At 43.0% G+C, this 25805-nt stretch overlaps 1 protein-coding gene across 2 annotated transcripts in view; it reads left to right on the forward strand.

Moving 5' to 3' along the window:
• LOC117777751 (collagen alpha-1(XI) chain-like) overlaps positions 1–25805 on the forward strand; it is a 77489-nt gene that overhangs the window by 25429 nt on the left and 26255 nt on the right. Inside the window, exons 8-40 of one of the 2 annotated variants that reach the window (XM_034612660.1) lie at positions 131–439; positions 1626–1691; positions 2875–2916; positions 3484–3546; positions 6479–6553; positions 7036–7119; positions 9143–9199; positions 9689–9742; positions 9861–9914; positions 10295–10348; positions 10434–10487; positions 11186–11239; positions 11343–11387; positions 12100–12153; positions 12257–12301; positions 13448–13501; positions 14547–14591; positions 15017–15070; positions 15158–15202; positions 15626–15679; positions 15774–15818; positions 16718–16771; positions 16877–16984; positions 18199–18252; positions 21080–21133; positions 22821–22865; positions 23143–23196; positions 23729–23773; positions 24073–24126; positions 24242–24295; positions 24915–24968; positions 25230–25337; positions 25480–25569. In XM_034612660.1, the coding sequence (XP_034468551.1) occupies positions 131–439; positions 1626–1691; positions 2875–2916; positions 3484–3546; positions 6479–6553; positions 7036–7119; positions 9143–9199; positions 9689–9742; positions 9861–9914; positions 10295–10348; positions 10434–10487; positions 11186–11239; positions 11343–11387; positions 12100–12153; positions 12257–12301; positions 13448–13501; positions 14547–14591; positions 15017–15070; positions 15158–15202; positions 15626–15679; positions 15774–15818; positions 16718–16771; positions 16877–16984; positions 18199–18252; positions 21080–21133; positions 22821–22865; positions 23143–23196; positions 23729–23773; positions 24073–24126; positions 24242–24295; positions 24915–24968; positions 25230–25337; positions 25480–25569 (2181 nt within the window). Of the gene's footprint in view, positions 1–127; positions 440–1625; positions 1692–2874; positions 2917–3483; positions 3547–6478; positions 6554–7035; positions 7120–9142; positions 9200–9688; positions 9743–9860; positions 9915–10294; positions 10349–10433; positions 10488–11185; positions 11240–11342; positions 11388–12099; positions 12154–12256; positions 12302–13447; positions 13502–14546; positions 14592–15016; positions 15071–15157; positions 15203–15625; positions 15680–15773; positions 15819–16717; positions 16772–16876; positions 16985–18198; positions 18253–21079; positions 21134–22820; positions 22866–23142; positions 23197–23728; positions 23774–24072; positions 24127–24241; positions 24296–24914; positions 24969–25229; positions 25338–25479; positions 25570–25805 lie in introns of both variants that reach the window. The other variant, XM_034612661.1, reaches the window with a different exon arrangement.

Consider the following 25805-nt stretch of genomic DNA (forward strand, 5'->3'; position numbering starts at 1 on the left):
ATTGTGTTATAAATAAACATGTGAATCACTGATGCTGTTCACATGTTTTCATTTAACTAACCAATCCTCCATGTTCTCTCCCATCCTAACAACCCCTGCCCCCTCTTTGCCACGCCTGCTCCGATCCCAGAGCTACGATGGGGAAATAGTGGATGATTACATCACCGGCGTGGAGCAGGTCGGGCTGGACCCCACGGCAGCTGTGGAAACGGCTGCGGCCCCCGTTGACGCCCAAGAGAAGGCGGAGCCTGGCGCTGACGCGTATGAGTTTAAGGAGTACGACCTGAAGGAATATGACAACAAAGAGTTTGTAGAGAAGCCATACGAGTATGGCGACTATGGTGATTATGGCACCACTGAAGCCAGGCCTACGTCTCCCGCAAATGAGGACGAGTTTGGTCAGGGTGCTCCGGCGGAGACAGACTTCAGAGAGAGCAACGTAAGTGCCGGAGTGGTTCGGAGAAATGATGATGGTGGTTGGTGGGGGAGGAGTGGCAGGAATGTGGAACGATGGAGAAGTTGCCGGTGGTGTCTGTGTGATGGGGTGTTTGCAATTTGTGCTGTTTGTTGTTTCTACTGGTATCGGGTTGTAGCTCGCAGCATTCTGCGTTCGCGTTCACCAAACACAAACACACCAGCAGCCTCAAACCCCACACCTTGTCTGGCTGAGTCTCCAGGAGATAAACAGATGTCGACCCGGCCTCTGTGACCTCTCGACCCCGGTGACCTCTGCTGTTTATCAAAGACATGCCTCTCCCCGGTTATCACACCAATGATCTGTTTGGATTAGCTGATGACAAACTTCAGGCTCAGCAAATGTTTTTCATCACATCCAGATCAACATCCCAAAACCAAGCAGAAGTAACTGCTGAGGTAGTGTCTGAGGAGGCTTCTCTCCAGCCCCCGTCCTGGCCTCGGGGTCCAGATTCACAGAGGCAGGAAGTGACACAGCCCATGTCTGGATGTTGGCTTTAGATCCGTCTGCTTTAATAATTCTATTAATCTAAACGGCTCTGTTAGTGCTCACAACTCTACAATCTCAGGACACTGAAGCCCTAATGCATGAAAGGAGTCCCTCCCCAGGCTTGATTGTACAATCCGGTGGGTTTTGGACGCGCTGCTGTAGGTTGGTTTGTGAATTCCCTTCATGTGAAGTCATTGTATGGATAGTGTCAGGTAACGACCTCCACATTTGTGCACAGTTGGGGTCTTTTTTTTTTTCAGTCCCTGGCTTTTTAGGAAGCTTAATAAATAGGAGTCCGACCAAAGTCAAAATTATAGCTTCTTGCAAAAATCATTCTTGAGGTTTATTTTTCCAGCAGGCTGAAGAAACCCCCCCTCCCCCCCTCCTCCTTGCGTTTTGGCTTGAGAACTCCTCAAATCCTTATAAGCGTGCAGAGCACCAGTCAGCATTCTGCTAATCTTTTCTCTAGCAGGTATGTCGGAGTTTTACGTAACCTCTATAAAAGAGAAGACACCCTGGGCATCAGTCGGGGCATCTGCTGCTCATTGGTCTCACATTTTCCCTTTTTGGCTGTCAAACCGTTGGTGCTCTGTCTTTACGTATGAATTTCTCCCCTGTTCCTGTGTAAAAAAGCTCACCTGGTCTGTCTTGTGTCTTGTAGGTGGGTGGAGGTCAGAGTTACCTGGGGGAGAAAGGAGAGAAGGGCGAACCTGCTGTCATCGAGCCAGTAAGTGAAGCATTCTTCAAGCTCGTTTCAATGCAGAGTGAGAGGATAAAGGCACATGCTGGAAACGAAATGTACTAGAAACAAACCGAGAATGTGTTAAATCCACCACTTTACAATATCACAGTATATTCGCCTGCTAATGTTACAGCTTTATGACCTCAGCAAATTCATGCAGTTGTTTATCCTTCTACTTTTAACATCCAGCTCAGGCGATCCGATCACAAGTTACACCTGTTAAACCTGTTACAGTTTCATAATGGGCCGAAAGCATTTTTCACATCTCTCAGTGTTTCCCATACGTGGAATTATTTGTGCCAACCGCCACAATATCAAAAGTGCCGCATATTGATTTCATATTTCAAACAAGTCTCATACCGCTTTTTAAATCTAACTCACTGATGACAAACCCATCTGTTCAGTCGGTCTGGCCACAAACTACATCATTTGTTTTTTGTGCACAGATATGACATATGTGCTTATGGAGCGGTCAAGTGAGATGTGATTTTACGTGGTCACTGAAGAATGGAGATTCTTTCTAAAGACGGGTGTCGTCAACTGATGAACATAGAGTTTTCCACGTGTGAATCTGAGACAGATGTTAATACTGAACTGAGCCTTTCTCAACTTTACCACTTTGTACATGATCTATATGTAGACCTGCCTTAGCTCTAACCACTGTCTATCTTTAGCTTGGTTGTTCTGTTTATTGTAGATTCTCTGCCTACTCTCTGAAGACTATGGTTTCTTTTATGTACTTTCTCTTTCATTACTGATTCACGTTTCAATCTAATTCATCTTTAGGTCTTGTTTATTTTATCCAATAAACAATCTTCCCTCCTGATGAGATTTAACTCATGTTTGCTCTAATGTCCATAAACACAACAACCGCTGTCTACACAAAATGCCACAATACATAAGATCTTCACAGAGCCTTTCTATACCATTTACCACTGTTACCACCACAGCCTCACATCCAAGTCTCTGACCACAAACACTTTATAGATCAGAGTTTCAAATAACTGGAGCTTTGTTAACATCTTGAGCTTCGTATGAGAACAACTCCTCAGCATCAAACCCTGAGCGCCCACTGGCTCTTTTCACTTCTTCCCCCTACTCCTCAAATTGCTTCTAGATTTAAAAGCCGCCCTGTAATGCTACTGTTTCCCCTTTTTTCCTTTTTCAGGGGATGCTTATAGAAGGACCCCAAGGAGCCCCCGGCCAAGGAGTGAGTATCACGTTCTCCCACACTCCTGTCTGCCTTCCACAGATGGAGAACAGCTAAAGAGGGAAAAAATGTCTTTATGGAAAGAGTGTCAGTCCTGATCGCCAGTGAAGCTTGAGTTGGGAGAGAAAGTCAAAATGTGAATTTGTGCATGAGTGTGTGTGTGTGTGTGTGTGTGTGTGTGTGTGTGTGTGTGTGTGTGTGTGTGTGTGTGTGTGTGTGTGTGTGTGTGTGTGTGTGTGTGTGTGTGTGTGTGTGTGTGTTTGTAGGGAAGTACAGGAGGGAGAGAGAGAGAGAGAGAGAGAGAGAGAGAGAGAGAGAGAGAGAGAGAGAGAGAGAGAGAGAGAGAGAGAGAGAGAGAGAGAGAGAGAGAGAGAGAGAGAGAGAGAGAGAGAAGAGGGGGTTGGGGTCCTATTTTATTTTGAGGCTTCTGTCTTTTTGAGCCCATGTCTTTCCCTCTGTCTTTGTTGGCCTGTGCATGTGAAGTATTGGATAGACTGACTGTGGTGGGACTGCTGGTTAGCGTTAATATGCTAAGTCCATGTGTGTCTGTGTGTGTGTGGTTTTCAGGGTCTTCCTGGTACCCCAGGATTGCAGGGTCCCCCAGGTGCCTCAGGAGATCATGGCGAGAGGGTGAGTGAAGACCGGCCTCATTTCACAGCTGATTACAGATGTTGTCGAGAAACCCCGTCCCCCATTCTCCTTCCTAGCAAGTTGCATTTTGAATAAAAGACATTTGGAACAAACAATTAAGATTCCAGATGACTTGTATATCAACAGAAATGCGTGTTTTTCCGGCTATAATTGGCAAAAAAAAACTATTTTTAACCTTAGCCATTCATTTTGTGGAATTATGGGTGTCAGCAAAAACACCGTGTAGTGCGGAGTGGTGTGAGGGAAGTGAGATGCCCATAAACTATCAATATACAAAGAGAAGTTGTGTTGTTGTGTTACAGCTGTGTTGGTATAACACAGGACCTGTGAGAAGTTCAAGGAGATGGCTTAAAATATGTAGAAATCTAAACTTTCTCTAAGCCTTTTTTATTTTTTTCCTGCACTGTGGGATCCCTCTCACTTGTGTGATTGATTGGATGACACAGAGTAAGTGCCCGACCCCTTCCAGAAGGCTGGATCGTGGCTTTTTTTTTTTTCTTTCTCAAATGTGGTGATTGCCCCGCACCCCCCTCTCATCGCACTCTCAGCAGATCAGTTCATGTCTCTGGAAGTTAACCCTTTCTTTGCCAACCTCAAAACACCCAAACGTGCCTCCTCCAGTATGACCAGTACAAAAGGCTTATTGTTCCACAGGGTCAAAGTGATCAGAAAATATTTTGCTGCACCAAAAGTCCCCCCCCCCCCTCCACTTATTTCCTCCCATGAGAACGAGTCTTGCTGAGGATTGACAGGGGGATTAAAAGTGACTCGGTTTCTGTAGTCTTGCGGTTTTCCGTTGCGCAGTATCCGCCTGGTCTCGACGTTTGATCGGCTCATTTCGCTCATCATCGCCACGGCCTCTCTCCTTTCCACTCAAATGCCACTTTCCCAGCTATGCAGGACGGTCATTAACACTAGGGGCCGCTGTGCATACTGTAACAGCAATGGATGCCGAGTATTTACCACCTCTGTGGGGGAAAAGGCAGATGTGAACACATGGCATCAATTTGAGTCGACAGTCTGAGATTGCAGCACATGACAAGACTGCTAAACAGATCCTGGTTTCTCTGGAACCAATGGGTACGACTTAGGCCTGATCTGATTTATGATAATTTCCTTTGTCTTTATTAAATCAAGATCTAGACGTATCATAATTTTACCGTCTGTTCTTACTGTCATTATTCAGTATGAGCAACTTTATGCAATCAAGGAGATTGAATCCACATTCTTGGCATGGTTCTTAGAACGTCAGTCAGTTTGTAATTAAAATACCTCGACAACTTTTGAATAGTACAGATATTCCTGGTTCCCAGAGGGTGAATCCTATTGACTTTAATAACTCTGACTGTTCACCTGTCACCAAACACGTTTTTGCACCTGTTCAACACTTGAGTTCATGACAGTATCCCTGTAGAACCATTGACTATATCCATAGACTGTATATAAAGATTGACGACATGACAGCCCCCCCCCAAAAGTGAAGCCAAATTGCCTGACACCTGATTGGTTGAGCATGTGACCTTGATTCTGCCGCTACACATCGTGACCACTCCTGTGACGACTCTGGCTCCAAATGACAACAATGGTTCAAGATGGCTGCACCCACTGCCGGGATATTTTAGCTTCATTTTTGTACAACAGGAGGAAGTGGAGACATGTCGTCCATCTTTATGTCCACAACCTTGGATGTAATTTGAGCTAATGCTAACATAGCATGCTGTACTATGTTGCTCTTCCCATTCTTACGGTATGTTAATATGCTACAGTAGGAATGTGAACATGCAAGGCTAATGTTTGCATTTTAGCATGCTAATCTAAGCGCTTAGCTCAAAGTGCATCTGAACAACTAATTTCTGCTCTCATTTTTGTAAAATAGGATGAAGTGAAAACACGTCGTTCATCTTTGTAAACAGTCTATGACAGTCATCATCCTTAGTAGTTTGAGCTCAATGCCAGCATAGTATATATACTATTGTAGGAATGTAAAAATGCAATGCTAAAGTTTGCATTTTAGCACGCAACTGTTAGCACTGAGGTCAAAGCAACCAAGTCATAGCCTCAAGCTAACAAATTTCAGCATAGAGGCAAAGACTGATGAAAGTTTCGCCCACGTCTGATGAGATTTCTTAAAAATAGCCCCCATGAAAAATATTTGTCCTTTTTAAATTTATACAACAATATAATCTCTCCTCTGCGCTAAACACAGGCCATTTCTCATCCATCAAACAACATTGAGTTTCTTGGAGTGTGATGATCGTTATAGCCTCACAGGGACGTGGCTGTGGATTCATTTGTCTTGTTTTAAAGTCGCTGCTCTCCTGAAGGAAATATCCTTAATGAAATACATGCTTTGTCTTTGCTTTGTCTTTGTGACTGAACTCTCCGTGTTCTTCTTCTCTGTGGGATTAGTCAATTATCCGTTTGGAATAAGCAACAGAGTGTAGCGAAGGACCTCCACATTATTGTTGCAGATAAAGAAGGGGGTTTGCTGTGTATAGATTAGTTTTTCACTGCCACTGTTATTACTGTTGTTTGTTATTATTCTTGTCAGTCTTTTTTTTTTTTTTTTTTTTTTTCAGTTTACACAGCACCTCCAGGGGGTTATAGAGGAATGGCAAAATAATCATGTTATCCCATGGGAAAATATACGACTTGCTTATTAACCACTTTTAATTCATTGTTAGGCTGGTATGCAACACAAAGCAATAGCTGATCTAAATGAAATACTTTGAAGATGTGTTTGTCGGCAACAAATACCGCAAAGACCTTTTGAGTAGCATTACTGTACTTAATGGGGATTTTATTGACTTTGCTTCGGTTGGTGACCTCAGCTCTTGCTGCATCACACTGAGGAATGATATCTTCCTGCTCAGAGAAAGACTAACTGCTTCCCCTTCTTCTGACTCACCAGGGTCCTCCAGGACGTCCCGGTATTCCCGGTTCGGACGGTGTCCCTGGGCCTGCAGGTACCATCCTGATGCTGCCAGTAAGTCCTGCAACTTTCCACACGTCCAGAGGAGTTTCTGTCGTATTTTCCTCACACGCTGTGCATCCTTCATCTCAGGCGTTGGTCCGCGAACTCCCTTCATTTAGTACGTTTACCTCACAGCGTCAGCAGGAGGCCAAAGGACCGCAGCCTTATTTTCTTTGGGTTGCAAATCACTTACATTGTAAATGTCAGCCAGTGCAATGGAGTGGAACCAGTGACTGAGGCTTTGAAAGGCTCTGTGACACATATTTTTGAATGTGTGTGTGTGTGTGTGTGAGCTGCCTGTGGTCGTTTGCCAGCATATGTATACGTCTGAAAGTGTGCGCGTGTGGCATGCTGACAGCTTTACGGTTTTCACAGAACAGAGCAAATATTTGAACACGGGCACCAGGGGAGGTCGTTAGACGTCTCACTCTGTTAAAACCTACAAGTCAATTTGATTTTTAATTGTGTTATTTGTTTTGTTTTGTCGTTGACAGTTCCGTGCGGGTGGTGAGTCGCACAAGGGACCAGTGGTTTCAGCCCAGGAAGCTCAGGCTCAGGCCATCCTATCTCAGGCCAGGGTGAGTATCAGGGGCAAACGTGTCCTCGGTGCAACTATGAGTTTCTTCTCCTGAGCCGGTACATACCTGCAAAGAAAAACATTTTGATGACCCAGAAAGTGTAGCAAATAATAAAAAGAGTAATCCCAAATTCACAAGTCCCCCTCAACCTATAAACTGTCTGAATTTAGAATATTACTGTGTCAGGTGACATAATAAAATGTCCTTAAAGCTACACTTAAGGATGTGAAACTGGGGTGAATGAACTTAAATCCAAGTTCATGCTTTTCTCTTGAGCTCCAGATACTGGGAGCAAAACACTTTTATGTGTCCAATGTAAAAGGATCCATTATCGAGAGGGTTACACAACATCAATTCCTTAGTATTTGGATAGACGACAAATTCAACTTTCATATAGACATCCTCATAAGGAATTTACGACAAACTTGGATAGTTATGTAGTTGGAGCAGTTTTTCTTTCTGTTCTACATTATTTCTGAGTGATTTATAGTCATGCCTCTGCCTCCACTCTTGAACCCTTGGATGCTGTTTAGCACTCTGCCCTCAGGTTTATCACAGGTGATGCTCGCTTTGCATCCTGCAAGCAAAACCTGGGTGGTCTCCTCTGACTGATGGACCTGATAGGCATCTGTATATGTTTATTTACAGGACTGTTATTGGGAAACTCCCTTCTTATATTGCTCTGATGCTGAACAGGTTGTCTGGCTTTCTCTGCAAGTCCCAACATGACAGATCTGCTTTTCGTGTCTTTGCACAAAGCAGCTTAAAATTGACAATTTAAATCCATCATCACAAACAATTCGTCATCCTTTTGTCCCTTTTCTTCTCAGCAATTAAGTGTTCCTCTGTATAAAGTGGTTTTATTTGATTTTCTTCTTTTATATTCTATCTTTTAAATCCTTAACACCTAGTTGACGTCATTGTCAATGAGCCCCAGCCCTCGGTGATTCATCAAGTTTAAATAAAGGTTATAAATAAATCCCAAAGCAGATTTTCACACCCACTCAGCGGTGATAGCCATGGCAGTGTTGAAAAAAAACAGAATGAAATATGCGGCTTTAGGCTTTAGGCAAGGTGTGATTTATTGTGCGACACATGGAGACTATTAAGTGTGGCACAAACACAAAAATATTCACACTTTCACAACGCTCTGTGGAGCTGGAGCATTGCCAGACCTGGTGTTTGGTAAAATCTAGAAAAACACTTGTCACCTTTCTGTGTTTGTCTTTTCTGCCAAGTGTTGGAGGAAGGAAACAAAGAAAAAACAAGGGTAGTAATGAACTGAAAGTGAATCATAGGCACAAATGCTCTTTTTGAGCTATTTGCAGTCTGTTAATTTTCATTAGTGCCTCTGTATTTATGTTTTCTGGCACCTGCAACAGAAATTCCCACAATGGGTTAATGTGTGATTCAACGTGTAGCATTGGGCATGATTTGGTTTCATGGAATTAGCAAATCCAGTCATTCAAATACATTCCAGACAAACTATTGGCAGCACCACACTGTGGTCGACCATAAACAGACACAAAGACCTGTGAAACTGTGAAAACCGCAACAGAGTCAAGTTTGCACATTTTAAGGTTCTTAAAATATGATGCTTTTGATTTGAGTTTTTTTTTTATTATGTTCAGACCCCTTGATGTTTTAAATCTAGTCTAGATGAATGAATACTGAGTCAAATTCAATATAGGAACAATGCTGCTTTATTACAGCAACTACATGCTGCATACTTAAACCATAACAAGTTCGTTTTAAGATAGATAAAATGTTCTTCAAATTGAGAATAACAAGAGTAAAAGTTTACTTTTTAATCTAGCAGAACACTCATAAACATGAACTGATGCTTGGACTGCAAACACAACCTAATCATGTTCAGACATGGCTGCACAAAAAGTACTTCATGCACTTTATTTTGTTTGAGGAAGAAATACAGTTTTATTTATTCATCCATTCACTCGTCTTAGATGTAAAACCAAGAGACGTTTGCTGAGCAGTGGTCTAATGAAACTTTTCTGATCCACAGCTGGCTATGAGAGGTCCTACAGGGCCTGCGGGCATGACAGGGAGATCTGGTCCTGTGGTGAGTAGCTATTTACAAACACACGCCACCGATCGGCTTGACCCTCCCGTTCTGTTTTGTAACTGATGAGAAACACACCAGGTGATTAGAGGAACCTCGTGTGAAAGGTTCAACTTTGAGCATTTATCATTTCCCCAGCACACGTGTATCTCCCACACACTCTCTACCTGCTTGTGAGAGGATTTCGTTTAATTTTACTCTACATCTTGATAGTGGATTGATCGGCTAATGAAAAAGGAAAAATACAAAAGCTGGCTTCTTTAATGTTACATGTTATTTACGATGATCATCCTGTGATTCTTGGATACATAAGATGCTCCAGAAGGTCTATCAGTTGTACATTTACTGTCCAAGTTTTAAATCCTTTCATTTTGTGTGTTTGGATTTGAGTTGAGTTCTGGCCCAACCTAGATTATATTGTTTTTTAAGCCAAGTGTCATCAGTGAAGACAGATGAATTCTTTAAATGTGCAATGTCTGTGTTTGATAGGGAGGTCCTGGTTCTTCTGGACTTAAAGGTGACGGTGGCGACTCCGGACCACAGGTGAGAAGGAACCAATTCATATTATTCTATACAAAGATTATCCTCGCTGTAATCTTTGCTTTATTCTTGTTTTCTCCTTTCTTTGTACAATAAGCTTCCTTGTGTCTGTTCTCCGTAGGGACCCAGAGGTCTTCAAGGTTCAACAGGTCCTTCAGGAAAACCAGGAAAGAGGGTAAGAATATATTTTTGTATCTTTACCCAGTTTTTAACATGAGTAAGAGGTTTTTAAACTTTATTAAATTTATTGGTTAAGCTCTTGCAGGCGTCCTCTGGTGTTGCAATAGAAAATTCCCATATTTCTGTCTACAATGCCCAAAGAGAAGAGCCTGTCTAATTTGAAACATGGCTATATGTCAAAAAAGTCAGCTGCTCCCAATAACATCTCTGTGTGTCAAGCAAAATCACAAAGTCATGTTTATTTAAATATGAACTCGTCAGGGAAATGATAGCATTTTCCCTGTGTTTACTCTGCGCAGCCTTTCAAGATAATTGAATACTTTCTAATGTCATTACAAATGAAGGCCGACATGATGATGTTTCCATGTCTTCCAGGGTCGTAACGGCGCTGACGGATCTCGAGGTCTGCCAGGAGAGTCCGGGTCCAAGGTAAAGCATGCACCAGGTTTACGAAATAAAAAATCATGATTATCTGTGTTTAGAGCTATAACCGTTTGTTGCCGATCTTTTCCAGGGTGACCGAGGATTCGACGGCCTCCCCGGTCTTCCCGGAGAGAAGGGACACAGAGTAAGTAAGACGAGAGATAATTTAGGGTCTCGTGAATTAACAAGATCAGAGGACAAACATCATCAAAAACTTCCGTCTCCAAAAATAACATCCCACAGTCTCTTATTTCTAGTCCTAGTTGATCCCAGTAGTTTCTGCCCCGTGCCTCACAGCAGCATCGGGCCCGATTGGCAGCTCAGACGCCGCCTCCCATCCATCTCACGCGCGCCTCCATTGTTGACAGATATGAATTTAGGAGTGGAACTCATTAGGGAGCTTGTGCCAGTTACAAGCGGTGGGACTGACTCCAGAACCACTGGGGCTGCCTCTAACCAGGCCTGGAGGCGAACAGGGAGTGCTGAGTGTGGTGTTTGTGGAATTCGAGCCTGCGTAAAAAGAGCCAGAAGAGAGAGCACAGAGATCACAGAGGGATATTTCTAGACAGGCCTTATCCTATACTAAGTAATTACAGGGCCACCCGGTTGTAGACTGGTTCTTATAGAATACTATGAATAGTGGAAACCATATAGGCCAGTGCCAATTGTGGTGACCGAGCTTATTGTAGATTAGAGACACTTACTTGCTTCTGAATTTGTGGCCCATATCATATTTTTCAAAAAGTAGAAATTAGGAGCATCTTTCCAGCTTGCAGACGCTCGTGTGACCCCCGCCGCTCCCACTCCTTTGTTCATATCCCTTCTCCTGTGATCTCTCTCCAGGGAGAATACGGTCCATCGGGTCCTCCGGGTCCTCCAGGAGAGGACGGCCCAAGAGTAAGTAGCACCTCAGTCACCATACACCTTCACCTTGTTCTGAAACGCCGTCACAATCCCTCTACATTCCTCAATAAACCTCTGTTCTTCTGTCTCTTCGCAGGGTGAAGATGGCCAGGTTGGACAGAGAGGTGTAGCTGGAGAGAGCGTAAGTACATTTCGGATCTGAGCGAACCAGGATCTTTAAAGTGCGGCTCACGTCACAGAGAAGAATACGATGAAAACACAACTAACACAGGACTCCTTTCCTTTCGCTGCCGCAGTCCTCTTCCCCTCATTCCTTTACCCCGACATTCATTCCGCCAATTATTTTAATACATAGCCTCGCCCTCCTCTCTTCTTGTATCAACATTCCTGTCTGCAAAGGACCATTGCGCTCGTAGTCTCGTCCTTGCCAAGTCAGAATGGCTCTGAATAATAGATCATGAAATTAGAACCGGGGGAAATGTGTTGTTCTGTCATTACTCGATGAGAAACTGCCATATTCTGCCCGGTTCCGTCTAAATGACTCGCTCCCTTTCTTACCCAAAACAATATTGTCCTTTTAAACTAAATAGTTGCTCACTATTTCATCACTCAGTGTCTGTATGATAAAGGAGCAGAGTAAAAACATTGATTTTAAATGAACAACTCAAGAGTTCGAGGATAAAAACAACTTTTGTTCTTTCCCTGAATTGCCCCTGCATTACCATGCATGACCTCAGGAGGTCAGTATTTTACATAGTGAGTCACTTTCCAGTGCATCTAAGGCCCTGCACATATATTTTTGCAACTGTTGCAGTCAGATTAGAATTAATGAATTTATCTCAAATTATAACTTTAACTTATTTTAATGAACTCATAATTGTCTCTATATTCAGGGTCCTAGAGGTTTGCTCGGCCCCAGAGGGTCTCAAGGTACTGGAGGACAGCGTGTAAGTACATTTTCCATACGATTTAACTTTTATACCACTCGTAATGTGTTTTTAGGTTTTAATGAAGCTATTAACTTTCATTTTGAAATTCTGATTTCCTTAGGGTCTCCCTGGAATCGATGGGCAAGGCGGTTCCAAAGGAAACATGGTGAGTGTTGCTCTTTTTTTCATATTTAGCCAGGAAAAAGTAGAAACTCATCTTATTTGCTGATTAGAGATGGTAAATCGCAGCAGAGACCGTCTCATCATACTTCTCAAACAAAGTCTGCTGAAGAGGCTTTAAGTCTTAGTAAGGGGTATAACAGAAAATCCTGTCAGCTCGTGGTCCCATCACGCATGCAGCTTCCCGGAGGGTCCCAGTGGGACGCTTCGAGTGCGGCAAACTGATCATTGGTCATGACAGTTGGACAAGCTCGCACATTGTCTGTGGTTGCGGAGCGAGTCTCTAAATCATCGAGACGCCGAGCCAAGGAAACAAACAGCTGTTGAAACAACACATCACAAGAGAAATTACGTGTGCTTCTCATTAATTTCCACAAACGGGCTGTTGATCTTGGCGTTTTCTCAAAATCGAAGCGGAGTGTATCCAAAGTAGCGGAGCTGTCCGGCGGGTTCATGGTGCCTCGCGGTGCTCCTCGAACATATGGAGGTTTTACATCATCCTCCAAGATTGAGGAACCAGAATGTTTCTAATAACTTCACTCCAATCCTTCATTTAAGCTCAGTTTTGAGGGTTTGTTTTGTGTTTGTTGTAACAGCTGGATCAGGCTGCGTCACAGGGCCCCGCTCTGTTTTTCTATTTGTTTGTTTTGTGGCACACTAAATTGCAGCACGGCACAGCCCACCACTTTCAGCCTTATCAGCTTTAATCCGTATGCAGATGGTTCTGTGGCCCCACAGCGTGTGTTCAGAGGAAGTAATTCATTCACCAATCTTCACCAGAAAACCGTCCCCCAAACATTGACACCACTTTTAGCTGCACATTCCTGACATGGATTAATCTAATCTAACCAAACAAGGTCATCCAAAGTTCTCACTCAAGCCGGCCCCACTTTCCTTGTAGAGTTTCTTTACATCCAGTGCATTGGAGCAAAAGACATGATGCACTTAAGTCTTTGTGAAGTTTTCCTTGCCTTTAGACATAAGATTAGTTTTCCACTGTATATTTTTTTATATTTAATCGTATTTTGGCAGTATTGTTTTTTAGTAGTTGCGATGTTTAGTAATGAATAGAAGAGAATCAATTTGCAGAAATTACAAACATTAATCGCACCCTTTCCTTTCTCATGTGCAGGGTCCACAAGGAGAGCCAGGGCCTCATGGGCAGCAGGGTTTGCCTGGTCCACATGTAAGTTCCTTCTCTTTTCCTCTCTCTTAGTATCTATCTGTTTTTCCTAACCCTGTTGGATCACTCTTGTCTTTCTCGCTGTGTCTCCCACTCTTTCGTCCCCGCCTCATATCTGTCCCTTTCTCATGCTCCTCTTTGACATTTCTCTTTTACATCAGGGGAAACGCAGGTGATCACTCGCGCTCCTGTTTTCTTAATCAGATGTTCGCAGGCATGTTTTTATTTCTCTCCACTTCCTCTCCCTGCTCTCTCCATCCTTCATTCCTCAAATAACCGCCGCTCTGTGAGGCATTTCCCAAACACTCACTCATATTCAATTTGAACTTTGTTGTCACAAGAAAAACATCCTTTCTGTCCCGCTGAGATGAGACGTATTGTATTTATCCAGTAGCACTGATTACACTGTCCAGTTGGTGGCGCAGTGAAAAATGTTCCGTCCTTAATAGAAACCAGAACCCCCTGATATCGTGGCCATCGCCAGGTAAGAGTTTGAAGTCCCGCTGACGCTCAAAGCCTGGACACGATGAGGTCATTTCCCTGGAAAGTATTAGCAGGAACCTGTCCTGATGGTAAACAGGTCGAGTAAATAACTTGCTCCTTTTAGTTTCACCGGGCCTGAGGCAGATTGATGGCATCCACTGAAGGCCACAGATGAATAACACAGCTCTTTAATTTCAAGTTGTTAACACCTTTTTTTTTTTTTTTTGTAATTCTACTTTGGGCGACTTCCAAATACGTCTTTAAGATGAGTGACTTAAAAATGAACTGTAGAAAAATAATGAACCTCCCTTTGCACGGCCGAGTGAACAGATGCGAACAGGCAGCATAAAGGAGCCGACCAATAAAAACAATGGTTGGACGTAGAAGAGAGAAATGGAATTTTAGTACAAATATGTAAATTACAGACGCATCACACAGACTTTTTCCAAACTGACAAAAACCAGTGTTCTGTTCCCTGCGTCATGTTGCCAGTGTTCAAGTCCTGTTATTGGAAAACGACTAAAAGGGCTCGACTGTTCTAATACATATTTCCATTGTGTTTCAGGGTCTTGTTGGTCCTCAAGGTCCAATCGGGCCTCCCGGTGAGAAAGTAAGTAAAGTGGGATCCCAGTCCTCCCTTCAGTCCTCCCACCACATCTCTGCTGCACCGATAAGTGAACGCTTCAGTCAAGACCTCATAAGTGATTCTGCAGACCTGCGCTGTCTGAGCTATAGGCCTTTGACTGGCGGCTCCGCACAGCCCTGACGGCTAAATACACACAGACGTGCAAACTATGTAGATTTCACTGTGCGAGTGCCCCTGCATAAGCACTTACTGTGTGTGACTCAAAGTATTGTTTAGTGGTTTTGTGGATTTGATAATATATAAAACAGAATTTAAACTCTTGGCAATCTCCGTACAGTAATACTGGTGTAGTCTGTCTGTCTGTCTGTCTGTCTGTCTCTCTGTCTGTCTGTCTGTCTGTCTCTCTGTCTGTCTGTCTGTCTGACGTACCTGTTATTCTGTCTCTGTAGGGACCTCACGGTAAACAAGGCTTGGGTGGGCTTTCTGGTGCAGATGGTCCTCCTGTAAGTTTCCCACTCACTATCATTTTAATACCATTCATTCATTTACATCTTCACCTCTTGATAAATCCTGAAATCTGTCTGTTCCAGGGTCATCCAGGCAAAGAGGGCCCTGCAGGCGAGAAAGGAACATCCGTGAGTATCATGTAGTTTGGATTTCACACTAAAATGTGTAATTATGTTTTTTCCCAAAGTGTTGCTGCCCAGGCAGTTTTTGCAAATATTATAATTAGCATCTGTTTAGGGTTAGTGTGCTTAAAGGGCAATTTAGATAACATCAGGTGTGAATATATTGTTTTTATGGTCAGTATTTAGTCAGAGTTTGACTACAACATATTAGATCATGAAGTACAATCCAAGCTGATAAAACATTTTCACAGGCTGCACTGTGGGGTTTTAAAAGTTTGGATGCGGTGAAACCTGCTACATAACTAGTATTTGTTATGTTATGAGTTAAGTCATGAACCTGTAGGAATCAGATGGTACTGTCCATGTATATACATCAAAGACAAAAATCAGTAAAGAATGTACATCACATGCTGTTTCTTAACCTTTTAGGGTCATCCTGGTCCTATGGGATCCATCGGCTACCCTGGGCCTCGTGGTGTGAAAGTAAGCGCTGTCTCCATCATGCAGTACCACCCCCCTGCCATGACACTTACACATCCTCCCTGAATGTCACTCTGACTGTTATTTCTCTCTCCAGGGAGCCGAGGGCATCAGAGGCCTTAAAGGTGGCAAAGGAGAAAAGGTAAACGCCTCCCTGCTCTCCTCCTTCTATTCAGCGTGGCTGACGAATGTCATTCCTCTGAAACAAATCCTGCCATCACAGTTGTAATTCCTTCCTCAAATGAGGCTTCCTTTGAATCCAGCGAGTGGAAAGAACTCTCATAGAGGCCCATCAGGCTGGCAGTTAAGTCGTCACGCCGCTGGGCTGTAATTGAGCGCGGAGCATTAAACTAGAATGAGGCTGTTTGTTCGGCAGTCTCAGTGCAGATTGATCAGTTGGCATTGTTTTCTTGGATCGCTGTGCTGAACGTAGCCTGATGCCACTGTGTGTAGATCCAACACTAATTGTGAGGGAACTGGAGAAATTAACTGAAATACTTGAATTTATCATTAAAAGCTAATGTCTCATGTATTCTGTCCTAAACATCTTCACAATGCCAAGATTTCAAGTTATAAGACTATCATATTTTACTGTATTGTGACATCATATAATATAATAAAATGTAATATAATGTAATATAATCTGGAGAACACAGCTTTCATGAAACAACGACCGAGGGACTTTTGAAAAAGTTGAAAACTGCATTCTCAGTACGAACCACCAGATGTCAGTAGAATAACACTAACTTCAGAAGTGCTTATGTGGCTGCTTTAGCTAAGTGGCCGCTAGATGTCAGTATGAATCTGTCTTAATGAGCCTGTGCACCTCAGTCAGCATTACTGTAAATGTTTATCACTGTTATTATCCCTGTTGTTTTATCACTTTAACATTGAATCAGGGTTCATTGCTTTATGTGTAAAGTGTTGTAGATTCCACTTATCGTACAGAAATATAGTTTAAAATAAGTTTGTCTCCGAGATACTGGAATCAACTCTCAGCTCCGAACAATAACTGACTACTTTTGTCCTTTTCGTCTTCAGGGAGAAGATGGATTCCCCGGCTTTAAGGGAGACATGGGTCTCAAGGGCGACAAGGTGAATCATCAACTGCAAAATAAAAAAAATGATACTCGCATAAGAGAAAAACCATGTGCTTAGTAAAGGGAAACCAATTTGAACACATGTATTCTTTGCATCCAGGGCGAGATCGGTGTGGATGGAGTCAGAGGAGAGGACGGTCCAGAGGGCCCCAAGGGCAAATCAGGACCCGGAGGAGAGTCCGGCCCCTTGGGATCAGCTGGAGAGAAGGTAAACAATCAACAGCTAAGACTGGATTATAAAGCTGTGGATTCTCCGTAATGCCTTCATTGATTAATGTGTTGTTTTAAGCCTAAGGGGAGCCAACATGCTTTAGAGTGTAATAAAAGAAAGAAAACATACACACATAAATAGTCCCTCATATGTGAATAGATAAAGTATTCACCGGGGGGGCTGTGGGACTGAGAAACAGACCAGAGCAACGAGTGCTCTCTTCCTTCAGTAAACAGGGATCTAATAACACGTCTTTAGTGAACTGAGCCGGAAAGACACAGGTCTGTGAGGAACTGTCCACTTTAGTTTCGCAGCCGTTTTGATCATGTGAGGTTTAGATTTTCCTCCAGCTGCCTTGAGCTCGGCACTCAGACCCGTTTTAATTGGCTCATGTTGACAACGTTCCTCCAGTGAGCTTCTCGCTGTGTAGTGCTGCAGTATTTATACTATTGAAAATAAGATCCTTGTAGGTTTCAGGACAGTAGTAAGGGTTGTTTTGATGAGTTTTTATTAATTAACTGTTTTCTTAGACAGTAAATAGGAAATAAATAAATGTGGATAAAACTACACAATACTCATCCCAGAAAGAAGAAATGATGATGTCAGTAACTGTGGAAGGGAAATACTGAAAGATAATTAGACTCATGTGAAAAGGAGACTTAAGAAAAATGATTTACCGCTTGTTATTTTAACATTTTTGCTACAACTGAAATCGACCTACGCTTCACAGATAAACTAATCCCACCTGGTGTGACAGCAGACTTTATTATATATAAATATTAAACCTTCTCAAGTTGTATATCACTAATACTAATAGTGGTCGTCATCTTGAGTTTTGCAGCAATACACATTCCAGCACTGGCGTGAGAAGCTTCAGATTCAAAGTCTCTTTATGAAAATATATGACTTGACCTTTATGTTTAAACGCACCCAGGAGAGTCGCATCAGATTCTGTGTAATTCATAACGACCGTACACCATCGAAAAGAGTCTCGATGGGACAGCATGGATCCACATTTGGGTGCAAAACGCAGAAAAGTGTGTGCACGGATGACATCATGTTCATAAACATGGTATTAAAATAATTCCCACACCAGGAGTAAAACTTTATTGTTATAAGTTTATTGCTTTAACGCTTCTGTGAACTTTCCCCGCAGTCTCCAGTGACACAATGAGAATACAGTGTCTTTTGTTTTGTTTTTCTTTTCTTAGGGAAAACTTGGAGTCCCCGGTTTGCCTGGTTACCCTGGAAGACAAGGCTCCAAGGTACGTGATGCACCAACCTCCGCTGGGCAGTGTGTAGAAATGAGTTCTTGCTCCCCTGAATCCACTGAGAGGTCGGAGGTCATGGATGGAGATATTATTCAGGGTTGAGGGGCAGTTCAGCAGAGGAGCTGTTTGCATTAATGTGAACTTTTGAGGGACGATTTCTCCAGTCTGCTTGTCAGTGTGGAAACTATGAGGCTTAAAAATGTGTCCGAATGGTATGGATTTTTTTCAGGGCCAATGCCAAAACTGATATTAGGGAGTAAGAAGCATATGAGCTGACATATATATTTAAAAACCTATTCTTTATGGTAAAGAAACGTAATTAAAGCTTGATTTTAATGTTTAAACATTAACTTGATTGTAAATTAGAGTTGCACTCAGTAGAGCTCATGCCTCCACCAAGGCCCAACAGTCGACTTCAATTTAAAAAACGGTCTTATAGCTCAGGTCACATCTCTCAGCTATGTACGTTACAGGTTTTTAACTCTAATTAGTTCCAATACAGCATCTGAAGAAAGCCTTCACCACCGTGAAAGCGCGTTTAAATCAACTAAATCCAGATTTTTATATGAATCTGCACTCATCACGACCAACGCCTTAAACATGTCTGAACAATTTCATCAAGATTGACACATAATTCTCAGAAATTATGGAAATGTAGAAAAAATACTCTGTCCCGCAATGTTAAAGAAATTGAAAACAAGTCCTGGATCTGCCCCCTGATCAGCGTTCACTCATTTCTAAATCTGCTCCTGCGTGTTCTCTCTAAAACTTGCTGATTTGCTGACCAACCCCGATTTGCTCGAACACAAACCCGAGCAGACACCCGCCGCCCCCTCGCCACAACTCCTGCAGGAAGCTTAACTTGCACAGTCACCTGCCGCAGTCATCAGCTGTCCCCCCTCCTTAAACTCCTCCAGACATTATCTAACGCTCTAGGGTTCCATGAACCGCAGCGCTGACCATCGCCTGCCACGGCCCCTGCAATCGAGATGTGCTGCTGCAGCTGGTTCCCCTCTGCTGCTGTCAGCACTGACAGCTTGGCCCTGATATGATGGGTCGGACACACCCTCTCTCACAGCATCCAGACCGGCAAATCTCCTGCTCTGTCTTTTAATGTCAGCAGGATCAGAGCCAGAGTATGGAGCACGAATTAACACGAGACCGAATTAAAGTGGGAGAGACTCAGAGGAGTTGGGAGGAGTGAGACGATTTTCATCCATTTGTTACAGTCATTTAAAGTCAGGTAGTCCACTTTGTTTAGCTGTGGCGTATTTTACTGTGGAATAAAACAGTTCACAAGTGAAATGGCTGTAATGAATAAGCAATAAGCGCTTGCAGTAATAGAGAAAACACAAAGGATTCCCTTCTGTTTGTATCCATAAAAATCTTTTTAAGCAAAGGCTGCCCACAAAGGTCCCCAGTGGATCCGATCTTCTTTTTAGGCCCCTTCAAAGAAAGTGTTTTTGGAGAGAGAGAGAGGCAGGCGGAGAATAAAGGCATCTTGACTCCGCCGCGGTACAAACAGCGCCACGCTCTCTTCTTCTTTTCTTTCCAGCATTTAAAAGATGTAAGTTGAAACAAAGTTTGAAGCTGTCAGTGGTAACTTATAATGGGAATGCTCTAGACCAGAACCTAAGATAATTTACTGTATTCCTCACCGAACCTTATTATCCCCTCACTTTTTAGCCTGTTAAACCATTGCACAGTAACACCAGTGTTGTAAAATGTCACATTGTCCTTGTGAGTAGGTTCAGGGTCAATGCCGGTGAGGCTGCTCGTTTGCCTTTATCCCTCGTCCATCAGCCGTGTGCTCGAATCCCTCCACTGGCTGTGGTTTTGGCTGCTGCACCCCATCACCCTCTGTTAACAGCCTTGCCACACCGTTAATTCCTGATGCCATTTGCGACAGCTACAGCGTGCCGTCTTATCTCGGTGGCACAAGTCAGGCTCGTCCAGTGCCGGTGATCCTTTCAGTTTACCATAACTGCACCTCTGTGAAAAACTCATTAAACTGCACAGATCTCCCTTCCTGCTGCCTCCACAACTGTTGGGCAATTTAACCTCTTGCAATTCTGCCCACGGCACCTTGTTAGGTTGCTCCTGCGCATATGACACCGAATTATGCCTCGTATACATATGCATGTGATCGGTAATGAGCGCTACAGATGTGATCTGCATTGGATTATGTTCTAAACACAAAGACAAACCGGAGACAAATAAATATTTAACTTAAATAGACCTAATTTATTCAGCGTTTATCCCACCTAATGTTGCATGAAGTGACGCTGCACTGCTAAGCTGCTTGGAACTCATTTCATTCATCCAATAGTGATTCCACTCCCCTAGTATTTGTTTGACTGGCACCGTCCCCGCTATCAGAGGGCACAGCCCGCGAAAGCCCAATAACTAAATTGCTGATGGGTATCAAAGGGGAGCTGCTCTTTCCCCGTCCTTTTGTCTTTATTTGCTCCCTCTGGCAGTTTTTGTTAACTTCCTATTCCTGCCTCCTAACTGTGCCAACATCCTAACAGCACTTCTCTCACAGGGAGGAGGAAGAAATGATCCCACTGAGTTTGTTTGAAGCATTTAAAGTAAGGTGCTCATTTATCAGCCGGGAACTCACAAATCACCAACTGCAACCTAATGGAAACAATGTGCTGGCTGGTGTTGCAGTTTTTATGGTCGGACCTTTAATTATCCTTTGTCAGTAAAGCACAAGAGGAACGCTGTGAGGTCCTCTCTTATTTTATACCTCCCCCTCACTCTTACCTTTTCTGTTTCTCTTTTCCTCTAACTCACTTTTTCTTTATGTGTCTTGCAGGGCTCCAATGGCTTCCCAGGGTTCCCTGGGGCAAATGGCGAGAAAGGAGCAAGGGTGAGTCCGAAAAATTCATTATGCTCTCTCCTGTTGAAGACATACACACTCAGTCACTAAGGGGTTTCCTATTTAGCAAAAGGGAAGTAAGTGCAGAGGATGTCAAATATTAAAACACATCATGGTCAAGGATTATTATAGCAGTTCAAGATGCACAATAAATAACTGATGCTTTCACACTATACCTTGTTTGTTCTGGACCTTCAGACTCTTCTGTTTAGTTCGTTCGTTTGCTGTGTGCAAACTTTTTTGGGGATATTTCTGACTTTGGCACCAATTTGAAAAGTTGAGACGTCATTAAACAATAGAAGAAGATGGTAGTAATAACATAATGATAATGATATTTTCTCCATTCAAACGGAAAGACTACTTTATTGCTATGCTCTTAATTCAAAAAAGTTGGCAAATGCAGCAACTGAATTGACAACACGCTGACGTCGGATGCTCCAAATCAATAAATGTCAATTATGGGTCGATGCTGCGCACGTAGGTGTCGACGACAGGTTGTAAATATGTCTTGACTTTTAGATTAAAAAGGCCCAAAGACTTTACTGGTGCCAGGCATAAAATAGAGTCAAGTATTGATTTAACATCTACTTCAACATTTTTCTTTGTGCAACATAACCCATAGACAGTATGCTTTGCATACTTTAAGAATATAATAATATGGATATCATCATCATTTTACTATCTTACCGAATATGTATGTGACTGTTTTTATAACCCAACTGTGTATAAACTGCATTTTAAATGTATGGAAACACCAGAACAAAGTACCTGTACACCTGAACTGGCTTTATTTCATATTTGAACAAAAATAGCAATATTATGCTGCTATCAGAGTCTCCACTTTGTTGGGACAACTTTCCATGAGATTTTGGAAACATGCTTTTTGATTATTTTCTCCTACTCAGCCACTTAAGTGATAAAGCCAGTTGTTCCAGTTCTTCTGGATGGAGCTGAGGTCAGAACAGACCAGTCAAGCTCCTGCACATCAAACCAGGAAAACCATGTATTTATTTACCTCACTGTCATTTTGAAATAAGGAAGGGCTGCGTTCCAAGCTGTTGCCACAAAATTTCTACCACACTCACTCCCAATAACTATCATCACATGTTGTAGCATCAAGATTTACCTTAATCAGAGATAAAACCACGAAAAGCAACCCCAGACAAAAATGCCCGATAAGATTTGAACCTGAGTGTCCACAGACTTTTTGTGTAGCTGTGTGATCAGGTTTTAACACTCGGTGCAGGACTAACAGCTATGTTCAGCTCTGGGATCGTCACCGTAGACTGGGTCCAGTTGAAAAGGGTTAGAGCTTAAGCGAAGAGAGGGAGGGTGGCAGAATGGTGGGGAGGGTTATTATTGACGAGACAAGCTCCTCTCCGCTCTGAGACGGACATTGAGAGGCAGACACCTCCCGGCCCCATCGGGCTACAACTGACAGGTAGTTCAACCTGTCAAGTGCCTGTGTGTAACCACTTAGCAATTTGATTATTTATTTTTTTGTCCATAGACGCTCAGATGATTCTATTTCGTCTGAGTCCCAAACCCCCTCAGCATTTATCTCTGTCCCCCCGTATAGTTGCAATTTCGAATTTCTTTGGCTCAAAGTTCTGGAAAGAGATGAAGTTTTACTCGAAGTTTTCTGTGCTAAATCAAAGCTTTTGTTTTTCTTTCTCAGGGAATCGCCGGCAAATCTGGCCCCAGAGGGCAGCGTGGCCCAACGGTAAGCAATTCTACTGTCTGCCCACGCAGCCCGAGCCATCCACATTAATGATTTACTGTGTTCAAATGAAAATCTCCTCCTTCGTGTAGTCATGTATAGCCTTTATTTTCTTACTGCATGGGGAATTGTAGAAACAGGCAGGGAGGGCCGTAGATGCTGATTACCTCGTTGTTTTGTTTTGTTATACTATTGTTAGATGTTCTAAAATAGAGCAAAATTCCGAAAAGGGCATTTATTTACCAGAACGTTGCTGCTTTGCTTTATAAACTGTGTCCAGGGTCCACGTGGTGGGCGCGGTGCAAGAGGACCAACAGGGAAACCAGGTGCAAAGGTGAGAACCAGGGTCATTGTTGAATTCTGGAATTCAGTTCATAGAAAATGAATGTGTCTAAATGTCCAAAACACAATAACACAGATCAGAGGTGGATTAGTACATTTGATATAATTGGTCGGTTGTTACTATTAAAGAGGTTGAATTGTTGTGGATTTCTTACTAATAGCAAATGTACAGTATATTGTAATGGTCAGTAATCTGAGGTACTAATGTGTGGTGTCCCTCAAGGAAGCGATGTAGGACCACTTCTATTTCCTGTTTATTATTGTTAATTTTATTTTTTATCCATTTGGACAATGCCAGATGTGCAGTATACGCAGACGACTCCACAGTATACACGTTAGCTCCCATGTCTGGAGAACTGACGAGGGCTTACTTTTACTTTTATTTTTACTATTTCCCACCTATAATACCATCCTGTCTTATCTGTGATCAGAGGATGTGAGTTGCTTTGTTGATTATTTCAGGTGCATTTCAGACTTTGACATTTTTGACAAACTTTTCCTCTGCACCTTTTCTTTTTCCTCAGGGCACCTCAGGCAATGATGGACCTCCCGGCCCACCAGGAGAGAGGGTCAGTATCAGACTGTTTCTTCAGTGGCTCTTGAAATATTGAAGTTTAGAGTTAAACAGTAAAGTACTTCAGGGACATTCTACTTGAATCTTAGCTCAGAGTGAATCACAGCTATTTCTCTCATCAAAATAATCAAAAGTTGGATTCTGAACCTTTTTACTGGAAAGATAATGAAAATTGTTTCCCTATTACAATGGTACAAAAAGGGAATTTGCCATTTAATATTAAACTGCCTTGTCAACTTTAGTCATGTTGTGTTTCTCCACTCACTCACTCCATTCATTTAATTTTCATCCCAGGGACCTAATGGACCACAGGGACCCGTCGGCTTCCCTGGACCCAAAGGACCCAACGTAAGTAGCTGCTGTCAAACTGTCTGTCCTCAGCAAACCATGTCCCAGTTTGCTTTTTACATATTAAAACACACTTACAACCAGTATAACTGTTACATTTTTCACCCCCCCACAGGGCCCGCCAGGAAAGGATGGGCTGCCCGGTCATCCCGGACAGAGAGGAGAGACGGTGAGTGGGCAGTTTCATCTCCGAATGCATCCTGTCCTGTCACTTGATCCTGAACATCGTGCATTAGTGCCGACTCACTCCCCGGCTCAGCCTTTCGCCCCCTCGGATAGGTTAAACAGAAAATACAGCGCGGAAGAAGGAAACTGAAATGGCAAAGTGTTTATAGAGCGAGAGTGAGGCACGAGCTGTCGACAATATAGACACTGCAAACTGATTTCAGTCCAAGATTATTGATTGTTTGTTCACCACAAGTCATCGGGGCCTGACTCTATATATAGGGATCCATACTGTTTAATTAGGTTTAACTTTAAATGTCTTTCCCTCTGAGGGAAGAATACATTTTCCATATATTTTGAATGTAACTGGAAAATAGTTTGTCAATGGGGTGAGAATGTACAGTAAAAGAACCTAAAGCTATAATATGTAATCAACTTTATATATTTTGTTGACTCATGTACTTTGAGTTGTGATCTGACGCTGCTTCATGACATCACTAAACTAGGTCTTTTGTCATTGTTTTGACTGAGAGACCCCTAGCGGCGAAAGTTAAATATTGTACATTTAACAAATAAGAGTGATATGTCTGAATCTTTGCATATATCTTCATCCTCCTCTTCAGGGCTTCCAAGGAAAGACCGGACCTCCAGGACCCGGAGGGGTTGTTGGACCACAGGTAGACACACAGCACACTTCACTACTATGGTTGCATCTACTTCCTCATTCATCCTGTGTCCGGTTCTGGAGAAATCTAAGTATATAACTGTAACAACAAAACAATACCTGTGTGACCAATCAAGATGCATGAAAAGGCTTTGACGCACTAGTACCATCTAAAGTACTACTACTGCATCAGTATCCTGTATGGCCTTTAGAACACAGGTGAAGACATATTTATCATACATTGACCTTAACACATCTCTGTTGTGCTCGACAGGGACCAACTGGTGAGACTGGACCCAGCGGAGAGCGAGGGCACCCAGGCTCTCCTGGTCCACCTGGTGAGCAGGGTCTGCCTGGAGCTGCTGGAAAAGAGGGTGGAAAGGTAAATGGATTCCACTTAATCCTGCACACTGGACTTATAAAGCCTTAGTGTAACACCTAAAGCAATTCTGTGTTTAATTATTACCTGACATTGTCTTAGATGTCAGTTATGCAGATACTCTTGCGTCTCTCTCTCTCTGTAGGGTGATCCAGGTCCTCAGGGTCCCGGTGGCAAGGCAGGACCCGCCGGCCTGAGGGGCTTCCAGGGTGTTAGAGGTCTTCCAGGGGGCATGGTAACACACAGACCACACACACACTCCAACACACCAATGCAAACATACTCACATGTACACGAAGAAGTGTGTCATCCCACATCCTGCGCACACACTGGGTTGAATTTAGCTCCAAACTCTAATTACTGGGCTAACAACCTGCTGTTTAACCAAATGTCAGGCTTGGCAGTGGACCTGATGACAAGGGGCAGAATTAGCTTACATGGATGAAATGGAGAGGACTAATCCACACACAA

The sequence above is a fragment of the Hippoglossus hippoglossus genome, chromosome 17 (genome assembly GCF_009819705.1).
Source record: "Hippoglossus hippoglossus isolate fHipHip1 chromosome 17, fHipHip1.pri, whole genome shotgun sequence".
NCBI lineage: Eukaryota > Metazoa > Chordata > Actinopteri > Pleuronectiformes > Pleuronectidae > Hippoglossus > Hippoglossus hippoglossus.